This window comes from Anarhichas minor, unplaced genomic scaffold (genome assembly GCF_050575085.1).
Source record: "Anarhichas minor isolate MPS153535 unplaced genomic scaffold, ASM5057508v1 ptg000101l, whole genome shotgun sequence".
Classification (NCBI taxonomy): Eukaryota; Metazoa; Chordata; class Actinopteri; order Perciformes; family Anarhichadidae; genus Anarhichas; species Anarhichas minor.
This window is the reverse complement of record NW_027466547.1, coordinates 204,082-216,897: the sequence shown is the minus strand read 5'-3', so window position 1 is coordinate 216,897 and position 12,816 is coordinate 204,082. Positions and strand designations below refer to the sequence as shown.

The window sequence follows — 12,816 nt, the reverse complement described above, 5'->3', positions numbered from 1 at the left end:
TATACAGAGAGAGATTGTGTGGACATTAATCTACGATGGACAGCTGACACACACACACACTTTCATTCACAGTTCGCAGAAAATTACATTTAAATATTTAGCACCCTGAAGGTGGAAACTTTCCACCAACTGTTTATAAGGTGTGTGTGTGTGTGGGGGGTTGTGTACCTTGAAGCCCTCAAACACTCTGAACAGCTGTTTGCCTTATACACACACATTAGAACACACACACATTATGACACACACCTCCCACTCAGTATGACTGGCTGAAGCCTGAAGCAGAAAACAGCTTCTCTTCGGCCTACTGTGACACACACACACGCACAGATAAATTCTCTCTACAAAGTGTTTTGATAGCCTTTAAACTGAAAGCAGCAGATCTCTCTCTGTGTGTGTGTGTGTGTGTGTGTGTGTGTGTGTGTGTGTGTGTGTGTGTGTGTGTGTGTGTGTGTGTGTGTGTGTGTGTGTGTGTGTGTGTGTGTGTGTGTGTGTGTGTGTGTGTGTGTGTGTGTGTGTGTGTGTGTGTGTGTGTGTGTGACCTTGAAGGCAAAATGAAAAAAGAGAGAATAAAGAAAACTGTTTCGTGGTCCAGCACTTTTATCATTATACTGAAAGTCCAGATGCAGTAAACTGAACTGATCTCTGGTCTCTGGTACAGACTGGTCTCTGGTACACACTGGTCTCTGGTCTCTGATACAGACTGGTTAGTGGTCTCTGATACAGACTGGTCTTTGGTCTCTGGTACACACTGGTCTCTGGTCTCTGGTACACACTGGTCTCTGGTACAGACTGGTCTCTGGTCTCTGGTACAGACTGGTCTCTGGTTTCTGGTGCAGACTGGTCTCTGGTTTCTGGTACAGACTGATTTCTGGTACAGACTGATCTCTGGTCTCTGGTACAGACTGGTCTCTGGTTTCTGGTACAGACTGGTTTCTGGTACAGACTGGTCTCTGGTTTCTGGTACAGACTGGTCTTTGGTACAGACTGGTCTCTGTTCTCTGGTACAGACTGGTCTCTGGTTTCTGGTACACACTGGTCTCTGGTACAGACTGGTCTCTGGTCTCTGGTACAGACTGGTCTCTGGTTTCTGGTGCAGACTGGTCTCTGGTTTCTGGTACAGACTGGTTTCTGGTACAGACTGATCTCTGGTCTCTGGTACAGACTGGTCTCTGGTTTCTGGTACAGACTGGTTTCTGGTGCAGACTGGTCTCTGGTTTCTGGTACAGACTGGTCTCTGTTCTCTGGTACAGACTGGTCTCTGGTTTCTGGTACAGACTGGTCTCTGGTCTCTGGTACAGACTGGTCTCTGGTTTCTGGTACAGACTGGTTTCTGGTACAGACTGGTCTCTGGTTTCTGGTACAGACTGGTCTCTGGTTTCTGGTACAGACTGGTTTCTGGTACAGACTGGTCTCTGTTCTCTGGTACAGACTGGTTTCTGGTACAGACTGGTCTCTGGTTTCTGGTACAGACTGGTCTCTGTTCTCTGGTACAGACTGGTCTCTGTTCTCTGGTACAGACTGGTCTCTGTTCTCTGGTACAGACTGGTCTCTGTTCTCTGGTACAGACTGGTCTCTGTTCTCTGGTACAGACTGGTCTCTGGTCTCTGGTACAGACTGGTCTCTGGTCTCTGGAACAGACTGGTCTCTGTTCTCTGGTACAGACTGGTCTTTGGTACAGACTGGTCTCTGTTCTCTGGTACAGACTGATCTTTGGTACAGACTGGTCTCTGGTTTCTGGTACAGACTGGTCTCTGTTCTCTGGTACAGACTGGTCTCTGGTCTTTGGTACAGACTGGTCTCTGGTTTCTGGTACAGACTGGTCTCTGGTACAGACTGGTCTCTGGTTTCTGGTACAGACTGGTCTCTGGTCTCTGGTACAGACTGGTCTCTGGTTTCTGGTACAGACTGGTCTCTGGTCTTTGGTACAGACTGGTTTCTTTCTCTCCCAGTTTTCTAACAGTCCAGTGTAGAACTCTACTGGTCTGACTGGTTTCTGATGTGATTTCCTTCTGTCATAAATAGAGACACCGAAATGTTTCCACTTTTTCATCTCCGTCACGGCCAGTTTAACACACACAAACACACACACTCTCTCTGTGACTGATGGTGGGTGTCAGGTTCAGATTGGGAAAGTGTTGTAGGTCTAAAATGACACACATTTATTACACAGCTCGACAGCGTTTCTCATCTACGGAGTCATCACACACACACACTCACACACAGGCAGGTAATGGGTTTTTCATAGGACTGACATCTCATCACATTATACATTCAGAAGGACTCTCCTCTCTCCGTCCGTCACACCTCCTCTTTACATCCTCTTCAGCTCCTCTTCTCCTCCTCTGATTCATTATTTAGTAGAGCTTTATGTCATGGGAGGGTTAATGGTTACTAATGCTGTATGTTAACAGTTGGTAGTTGATATAATCATTATGCAGTAATATTAACGATGTGATCGAGAAACCAGATCTGCATCAATCAATCAATGGCAGTAAATATTGACAATCATTTATAATCGTTAAAAGCATTTCATTGTAAATGTAACGTACTTCTAATTAAAGTCACTTCGTAGACCAGCACCAGTAGATCATTTCAGTCAGTACAAGTTCATGTTTCTAATGCTCGTCAATGGTAGTGAAGAACTAGAACTAGCAGTTCATTGTATTTTACAGTAATTCTGTCGATATTGAGATGAGTTGATTTTAATTGTTGTTTAACGGTTTCAGGAGCTGCGACCAGGAAACCAGAACCAGAACAGGAGAAACAGTCGGATCACACAGTGAAGATCGCCGGAGCCATCGCCGGCGTCCTGCTCTTCATCATCATCTTCCTCGGAGTCATCCTGCTGATGAAGAAACGGTAAGAATGTTACAGTGAAACACACTCAGTCTGTCTGTCAGGTGTCATCCTCGTCAATCATATTTATATTGTTTTTTATTTTTATGTAGTTATTGTTTCTTGCACTACAGTTATTATCATTTTCAATCACCAAATATTTAAATAGTTTTTAACATCCTTCTTTTTAAAGTCTTTGGTCCTTTATTATTATTATTATTGTTATTATTATTGTGTCAATAATGGGGATTCATTTAGATGAATGTCTTCAGTGTGGTGACCAGGAGATCAGTTCATGTTAATGGTAGTCAATGGTTGCTTATAATACTTAACAGAAGTTTATATTAGTTAACAATATAATGGTATTTAACTGGAAGTTAATGGTAATTCATGTGTTAAATGGTAGTTAATGGTAATTATTGCTTTAATAATGGTCATTAATATTAATTAATGATACATTTTGTCTCTTTGTACTTTGTTCAATACCGCTATTACAGTATATAGATATACATGTAATAGTGGTATTATTCTATATTACATGTAGATAAATTAAGTAACATCAAGGAACCACACACACACACACACACACACACACACAGTGAGGATGATGAGGATGAATAATGGAGCAGATTGCAGCAGTAATCACCATTAAACTATATGTGGACCCACTTTATTCTCCAACATCAAACACACAACCCCGCTGGGACACACACACACACACACACACACACACTCTTAAACACAGCGCAAAGCTTCTGTGTTTGGAGAACGTCGACGATAAGAGAGAAATTTAGATGAAAGAGCGTTTTATTCTTTTTTTCCAGAGTCGCCTCGAGCTAAATGGCTTCAGGCTACAGAAACACACACATTTACATTCACACACACACTTTTATAAAGGGAGTGTGTGTGTGTGTGTGTGTGTGTGTGTGTGTGTGTGTGTGTGTGTGTGTGCGTGTGCGTGCGTGCGTGTGTGTGTCGGTGCGTGTGTGTGTGTGTGCGCGCGTGTGCGTGTCGGTGGAGCTCTGATCTCTTTAACAGATACTAGAGAGAGAAACGTTGTTCGGTCTCTAACGAGCTCTTTAAAGTTGACGGGGTGCGTTTGATTTGCTCTCTGAGAGCAGACGGAGGTTACACTCATTACAGCCGCAGTGAGAACAGGAAGCGGGATGTTTGAGCTCTGATTGGCTGCAGGTATATGTAGGAGAGCGTGTCACTACGCCCTCTCACAGCTGATAGGTGGAGGGATACGCCGCCTGGCCACAAAGTAGTCCTGAGGTTAAAGGACAGTTAAAACAACAAGTGTTCACATCCTGTATGTACAAATACACATCAAAGTATTATCAGCAAATGTACTTAAAATATCAAGGGTAACAGTATTCATTATGTAAAATGACCTGTGGTAATACTACTAATACTACTACTAACTACAGATGAACATAGTATAGCTAAAAGTACAATATCTGCCTCTGAAATGTAGAGGACAGGAAGTATAAAGTACTCGAGCTAAGGAAAAGTACCTCAAATTGTATTTAAGTACAGGACTTGAGAAAATTACAGTACTAGTAGAGTAATATTACAGTACTACTGCAGTAATATTACAGTACTACTACAGTAATATTACAGTACTACTACAGTATTATTACAGTACTAATACAGTATTATTACAGTACTAATACAGTATTATTAAAGTACTAGTACAGTAATATTACAGTACTAGTACAGTAATATTACAGTACTACACCTGCAACCATAACGTCTTGTTTTCACACGCTCACCAGTCGTTAACCAATCAGACGTGTCCCCGCCCCCTCCCTTTGATTGACACATCTCTCCTCCACACACACTGATTGAACTCATCTGTTCACTTCTTCTCTCCGAGACATTAATCTGTTGTTTTTCCTTTTTCTGTTTTTCTTTTTCTCTTTCCCTCCATCCATCCCTCCTCTGCTCCGCCCCCTCCCCCCCCCCCCACCACTCAGACGGAGAAATTATCACTCCTACACTTACTACCTGTGAGTAACCTCCGACCCCTCACCTGTAACCTTCACCTTCACATCAAGCCTCAACACCTCAAACCTCCAAGTGTGTCCTGCTGTATCCCTGCTGACCCTAACCAGACCTCCAACCCTTAACCTCTTATCTCTGACCCTTAAACCTCAGACCTCCAACCCTTAACCTCTCATCTCTGACCCTTAAACCTCAGACCTCCAACCCTTAACACTTTGACTGTAAGACTCTAACATGCTAATACGCTAAGACTCTAAGATGCTAAGACTCTAAGATGCTATGATGCTAAGACGCTAAGACTCTATGCCTCTAAGACTCTAAGACACTAATACGCCAAGACGCTAATACTCTAAGACTCTACGACTCTAAGATGCTAAGACTCTAAGACGCTAATGCGATATGACTCTAAGACGCTAAGACTTTAAGACTCTAAGATGCTATGACGCTAACATGCTACGATGCTAAGACTCTAAAATGCTATGATGCTGGTATTCAAATCCTTTACTGTAGTAAAAGTATATGTACGAATACCACACTGTGAAAATACTATACAACAAGTAAAAGCCCTGCATTTAAAACCTGACTGAACTAAAAGGTTTTAAGTATTATCAGCTAAATGTACTTAAAGCAGATGTAGGTGAGTAAAAAGTACAATATATACCTCTGAGATGTAGTACAGTAAAAAGTAAAATATGTACCTCTGAGATGTAGTACATTAAAAAGTACAACATGTACCTCTGAGATGTAGTACAGTATAAAGTACAATATGTACCTCTGAGATGTAGTACAGTATAAAGTACTATATGTACCTCTGAGATGTAGTACAGTAGAAAGTAATATATGTACCTCTGAGATGTAGTACAGTAGAAAGTACTATATGTACCTCTGAGATGTAGTACAGCATAAAGTACAACATGTACCTCTGAGATGTAGTAGAGGTAGTAGAAAGTAGTGTTTCTGGAGGAAGAGGTCTCTTGACTCGACTCCAACACGCCTCCAGCTTCCTCCTGATTGGTTCAACACAGTTTCCTGTTTCAAACTATCATGTGAAAAGTAAAAATACATCTTTGGACTCTTTGATCAATAAGTAGAGATGGAGGAGAAACCTGTGATTCCCTCCAGGTATCTCCAACCGACGCGTCCTCAGGGAGACAGGAAGCACTCCTTCTCAGGTCACTGTGTGTGTGTTTGTTTGGTCTTCACACACACACACACACACTTCCCGTCATGTATTAGAAAATATTGAAACATATATCAAATAAGTGAACTCTCCACGGAAACATAACAGGGTTCATTAGTATGTATGTATTTATATTAGTGCTGGGCAAGGATTCAAATTTTTAATCGCGATTAATCGCATGATTTTCTGCGATTAATAAAAGACCATAAAGATGTTGAAGACGATAAAGACGATAAAAACGATAAAAACGTTGAAGACCTTAAAGACATCGAAGAAGATAATAAGAAACATAACAGAAACTGTGACTTTATTTCTTTAAAGTAAAATGGCCAATAGTGTGTGGACAGCAGTGTGTGTGTGTGTGTGTGCGTGCGTGCGTGCGTGCAGTGGAGCAGGGTTAATAGAATTAGCCGGTTGTAATAAACCTGTCTGATCAAATGATCACTACAAGGAGAGATACACCTAAACACACACACAGACACACACACACACTCACTTTGACATCTATTACCGCTAACAGCATTGTCATTGTCCTGTCGCTCATTAGATTAGCATAGATTAGCCTTGACATGCTAAATCAATCAACCCCGACACCTCGCTGATGATGTCATGACACACACACACACACACACACACACAGAGTCTTTATTAAACTGAGATATGAAAACATATAAAAGCTGTTTTCTTGATAAAGCATAGTTACCTCCTGCTCTCTCTCCATTCATTCACTCATCTCAGTGTGTGTGTGTGTGTGTGGGGGGGGGGGGGGGGGGGTCAGAGGTTAAATGTCAGTAGAACTGATTGGAGTCAAAGAGGTCAACGCTGCAGGAAGAAAACACAAACAGAGAAAATACTGAAATCTACTGAGGACACTTCAATAGAAAAATAACCTCTCACCGTTAAAGTGAATGTGAATCTCTCCGTGAACCGTCTGGAGAACATTCAGTCTGAACTGATGCAACAGCACTCCATCTGTGTTGTAAATGTTAGTGTGTTCGTTGGTGGTCTGAAATGGTTTGCATCCTTTTTATCTTGTGAATCTTCTGGTAGCATGAGTCACCAATAACTTGGACATATAGAAGTTGTCTGTGGGAGGTCTGTACACAGTTTACTCTTTTAGTCGTTTTGATTGTCTTAAACTTGTTTTGCATCTCTTTGTTGTGATTTTGTATGTCTTTGTAGTGATTTTGTATCTCTTTGTCGTGATTTTGTTTCTCTTTGTGGTTGTTTTGTGTCTCTTTGTGGTTGTTTTGTGTCTCTTTGTGGTTGTTTTGTGTCTCTTTGTGGTTGTTTTGTGTCTCTTTGTGGTTGTTTTGTTTCTCTTTGTGGTTGTTTTGTTTCTCTTTGTGGTTGTTTTGTGTGTCTTTGTATTTGTTTTGTCTCTCTTTGTGGCTGTTTTGTTTCTCTTTGTGGTTGTTTTGTGTCTTTGTGGTTGTTTTGTGTCTCTTTGTGGTTGTTTTGCTTCTCTTTGTGGTTGTTTTGCATCTCTTTGTATTTTTTGTGTCTCTTTGTTGTTTTGTGTCTCTTTGTAGTCATTTCGTGTCTCTTTGTAGTTTTGTGTCTCTTTTAGTTGTTTTGTCTCCTGGTAGTGGTCTCTTGTCTTCAGGCTGCACTATTTTAGACTAATGTAATGTAACATGTAGAACAGACAGACCATGTTTGCAGCAGATACAGAGTTTGTGTTGCAGACTCACACAGTTACAGTTTGTGTGTCGAGGTCTGAATCAGAGAAACGCTGCGGGTTTTTACTGTCTGACTGAACCACAGAAGAAGAAAAGGGAGACATGAGGGGGAGGAGGGGGAGGAGGGCAGCACCTCGCCTCAGGGCGCTTTCACCGTCATCCCCAACACACACACACACACACACATACACACACACAGCTGCTTTCACTGATGTCTTACTTTTCAGTTTAAAAGCCTTTTTATTTTTATTTATATATTTCAGTATTTTTTTGCTTTTCCATTTTCAGGTCAGGGTTAAACTTTGCACTTTGTGTGTGTGTGTGTGTGTGTGTGTGTCTGTGTGTCTGTGTGCGTGTGTGTGAGCAATCAGACAAATGGATGTTTTTTTTATTCACACACTCGGAATAGAAATAGAGAAAATAAATCAAGCTTTTAAGACGGACAGAGTGTTTTTTCTGAGTGTGTGTGTGTGTGTGTGCATGGAGATACAGATGATGGTAGATGGACAGACGAGAGGATGAAAGGATGTTTTTGTGGTTTTCTTTGCAGTGGTATTACAAGAGACAGATGAATAGAGATGTGAAGTATAAAAAGACTTTATGAAAAGAGTTTACTGAAGACAACATGAATTATTTCAGTTCCGCAACGAACAGAAATTTTTATTAACAATGAATCTGCTGCTTTATTCTCGATTATTTTCCAACAATTTGAAATTGTTTCGTCCGATCAAATAACATTTAGAAGAAAGTCATTGAGACAAATCAAACCTTTAAATCCAGCAAACCTTCTGTGTTTCCATGCAGCAGATTCAGCAACATTCTTCACTTGGTCGTGATTTCATTCTAGTTTCTTTGTGATTATGATGATGAATTTAGTTGTGGTCAGCTTATTATAAAAGTTGATCATGATAAACTGGTGAACACATGAAGTCACAGTGAAAAACTTCTCCTTGGTGGTGCGTTCAGGGTTCACAGTTAATGTGATGGTTTAGTAAACGTCTCCTTGGTGGTGCGTTCAGGGTTCACAGTTAATGTGATGGTTTAGTAAACTTCTCCTTGGTGGTGCGTTCAGGGTTCACAGTTCAGAAACATTTCATCCGTGAAATTCAAACCCAGAAGAAGCGTTGACGGAATGAATTGTTTGTTTTTGTCTCAACAGGAAGTTGGCGAAGAAGAGGAAGGAAACTCTGAGCTCCAGACAGGAAATGACTCTGATGGTCAACAACTCCCAACACACAACGATGGTGGACACACACACGCACACACTGAATGGACGCAGTGAGTACAAAACAAACGAGACAATTAAGACTGGAGACTTGTATTTTGAAAATAGAGGCCTTTAAATCACTTTTATTGTGAAGAATTTATAGGAAAAGAAATAAAAACAATATGTATATACAGTCAGGGCCATAAGTATTTGGACTATGACACAATTTTTCAAATTTTGCTTATTTACACAACTCCAATGGATTTGAACTAATCAGTCAACATGTGGTTGAAGTTTAGACTTTCAGCTTTAATTCAATGGATAAAACAAAAAAATCACATTAAGTGTTTAGGAATTACAGCCATCTTTACTCAGTCATCCACATTTTCAGAGGCTCAAAAGCAATTGGACAAACGGTTTCATGGCCAGATGTGGTCGGTTCTGTCACTATTTCATGACAAATGATGCAGACAACAGGATCCAAAATGTTATATTTGCAGTTGGTAGCTGGTCCTTGGAACTCTCAGCATGCGAACCAAAAAGGTGTCGATGCAAGTGAAGGAGGCCATTGTTAGGTTAAAAAATTGGTTCGATTAGAAAGAACTCATTTCCCACCCAAAACTCATACAGACGACACAGTCCACAATGCACAACAGACAAAAACACATTACAAAGGATAAATAACACCAGACAATGCCATATAAAACATGATTGACATCAGAAAGATAAAAACCTTGGTGTACCTTGGTGAAGAAAAACCCTTCATAACATCTACTGAAGTCAAGAAGACTCTGGGGGAGGTAGGCGTGCCATTGTTAAAGTCTACAATCAAGAGACGCCTTCATGAATCTAGATACAGAGGGTTCACAACAAGGTGAGAACCTCTGGTAACACTGAAGAACAGGAAGGCCCGATTAGACTTTAACAGAAAACATCTGACAAAGACTGACCAGTTTAGGAAACAGATTCTTTGGAGAGATGAAACCAGAATGATGGAAGAGAAAAGTGTGGAGAAGGAAAGGAATGGCTCATGATCCGAAGCAAACCACATCATCTGTTTAACATGGTGGAGGCAGTGCTTTGGATGGACATGTATGGCTGCCAATGGAACTGGTGTTCATTGGTGATGTCACAGCCGATAGAAGCAGCAGGATGAGTTCTGAGGTGTTTAAACTATCTGCTCAGATTCAGCGTAATGCTGCAAAACTGATTGGACGGCGCCTCACAGTGTAGATGGATAACAACCTAAAATATACTGTAAAAACAACCCAAGAGCTTCTTATCCAAGGAATATTCTTCAATGGCCAAGTCAGTCACATGATCTCAACCCAAGTGAGCAGCTTTTGACTTTCTGAAGATAAAACTGAAGCAGAAAAACCCACAAACAGTCAGCAGCTGAAGGAGGCTGCAGTAAAAGGTCTGACAAAGCAATTCAAGGGGGAAAAACTCACCGTTTTTGGTGATGTCTATGGTGCCAGACTTCAGGAAGTCATTGACTGCAAAGGATTTTCCTCCAAGTATTAAAGATAATGATTATATTCACAATTATGTTAGTTTGTCCAATTACTTTGAGCCTCTGAACATGTGGTGACTGTGTAAAAGTGGCTGTAATTCCTAAACAGTAATTGTGATTTTTTTGTTTTATCCATTGAATTAAAGCTGAAAGTCTTCAACCTCATGTTGACTGATTAGTTTCAAATCCATTGGAGTCGTGTAAAGAGGCAAAATTAGAAAAATTGTATCATAGTCCAAATACTTATGGCCCTGACTGTATATTTGTGTATATATATATATATATATATATATATATATATATATACACATGTATAATATGTTTGTGTTGATGTGAGACTTTGGGGACTTTGTTGGGGACTATTTCCAGCGGCGGATTAATCCACATGTGGTATTTGTATGAGTCAGAATAAAGTAGTGTTGATGATGATGATGAAGAACACCATGACGCTCTATGGGAAGAGGACATTAAGGCATTAAGGTGGTGTTTGTTGTGTCTCCGTCCAGCCGTGTCATCTCCGTCCTCCTTCACCCTGAAGACAAACACCATCAGCACCACCGTCCCCAACTCCTACTACCCAGGTAACCATGGTGATAAGACAGGATATTATGGTCTGTAACAGACATGGACACTCAGCAGAACAATAGTCCAAGGGGCAGGGTATCAGAGTGAAACTCTTCCTCATCTTCTTCCTCGTCAATCATCATCTCTGATGTCCATAAAAAACAAATATTTGTAGTTTCCTATCCAGTGATAGAAGTCTGTCTGTCCTGATTCATTGATTCTTTCCGTCCTGATTCATTGATTCTGTCCGTCCTGATTCATTGATTCTTTCCATCCTGATTCATTGTTTCTTTCTGTCCTGATTCATTGATTCTTTCCATCCTGATTCATTGTTTCTTTCTGTCCTGATTCATTGATTCTTTCCGTCCTGATTCATTGTTTCTTTCCGTCCTGATTCATTGATTCTTTGTGTCCTGATTCATTGATTCTTTGTGTCCTGATTCATTGATTCTTTCTGTCCTGATTCATTGATTCTTTGCATCCTGATTCATTGATTCTGTCTGTCCTGATTCATTGATTCTTTCTGTCCTGATTCATTGATTCTTTCTGTCCTGATTCATTGATTCTTTCCGTCCTGATTCATTCATTCTTTCTGTCCTGATTCATTGATTCTTTCTGTCCTGATTCATGGATTCTTTCTGTCCTGATTCATTGATTCTTTCTGTCCTGATTCATTGATTCTTTCTGTCCCGATTCATTGACTCTGTCTGTCCTGATTCATTGATTCTTTGCATCCTGATTCATTGATTCTTTGCATCCTGATTCATTGATTCTTTGCGTCCTGATTCTTTGCGTCCGGATTCATTGATTCCGTCTGTCCTGATTCATTGATTCTTTCTGTCCTGATTCATTAATTCTTTCCGTCCTGATTCAGTGATTCTTTGCGTCCTGATTCATTGGCTCTATCTTGGTACTGGCTCAGATTAACATGTTGGATCAATGACTGTTGATCAGATATTTGTTGTTTTACTGTTCCAGCCTCATGTTTGAACAACAGAAATATCAATATTGAATATCAGATATCGTATTATTAATATTGACATCCTGGTGGTTCACTGTTGGTAGTTCTGTCTGGTAGAGGACTAAGATAAAGACGTGAGACCCTGATCTGGCTCTCTGTTGGTGGACTGTTGGTGTGAACACACGGAGGACCAGAACCAGATCACATCTGGTCCTCATCTGGATCTCAACAGCAGCAACAGAGTCTGGTTTCATTAAAACAGTGATGTAGGGAGCTGATGTTTCCTTCTTCTTTTCTCTTTTTTCCTCTGTCTCTCTGTCTGTCTCACTGTCTGTTTGTCCTATCTGTCTGTCTGTCTCTTTCTCTGTTTGTCTCTCTCTGTCCTGCCTGTCTTTCTGTGTCTTATCTGTCTATTTCTCTGTCTGTATCTCTCTGTCCTACCTGTCTGTCTCTTTGTCTGTCTCTCTGTTCTATCTGTCTATCTCTCTCTGTCCTACCTGTTTGTCTCTCTGTCCTGTCTGTCTGCTGCTGATGTCTCCTGATAACAGACCCCTTCGTACCGACGGCCATTCTAGGTGAGACATTTTTCCGTTCCTTCTTCTGTAGGACAGAAAATAACAAACTGCACAGGCAGACAGACAGGAAGTAGACAGACAGGTGAAACAAAGAAGAGAGAGATGGGTCAGAGGACAGAGAGGATGGAGAGAATGAGAAAGAGAGAGTGATACTTTGGCTTCCATCCATCCCTGCTTGCTTCTCGTTCGGCTGCTTTTGCTTCTTTATTTCCTATTTTTAAACATTTTTAATTTAAATTTGTATTATTTCATTTTAATTGAAGTCCTCCAGCTTTGATTATTATATTTATTT

At 40.7% G+C, this 12,816-nt stretch overlaps 1 protein-coding gene across 1 annotated transcript in view; it reads left to right on the top strand.

Annotated features, from left to right (window-relative positions):
• The window catches only part of LOC142939549 (receptor-type tyrosine-protein phosphatase mu-like), a 102,902-nt gene that overhangs the window by 65,964 nt on the left and 24,122 nt on the right, over window positions 1-12,816 (top strand). The window contains exons 19-22 of the mRNA XM_076082747.1: window positions 2,727-2,859; window positions 8,864-8,982; window positions 10,931-11,005; window positions 12,498-12,524. Coding sequence (XP_075938862.1) covers window positions 2,727-2,859; window positions 8,864-8,982; window positions 10,931-11,005; window positions 12,498-12,524 — 354 coding nt within the window. The remainder of the gene's footprint in view (window positions 1-2,726; window positions 2,860-8,863; window positions 8,983-10,930; window positions 11,006-12,497; window positions 12,525-12,816) is intronic.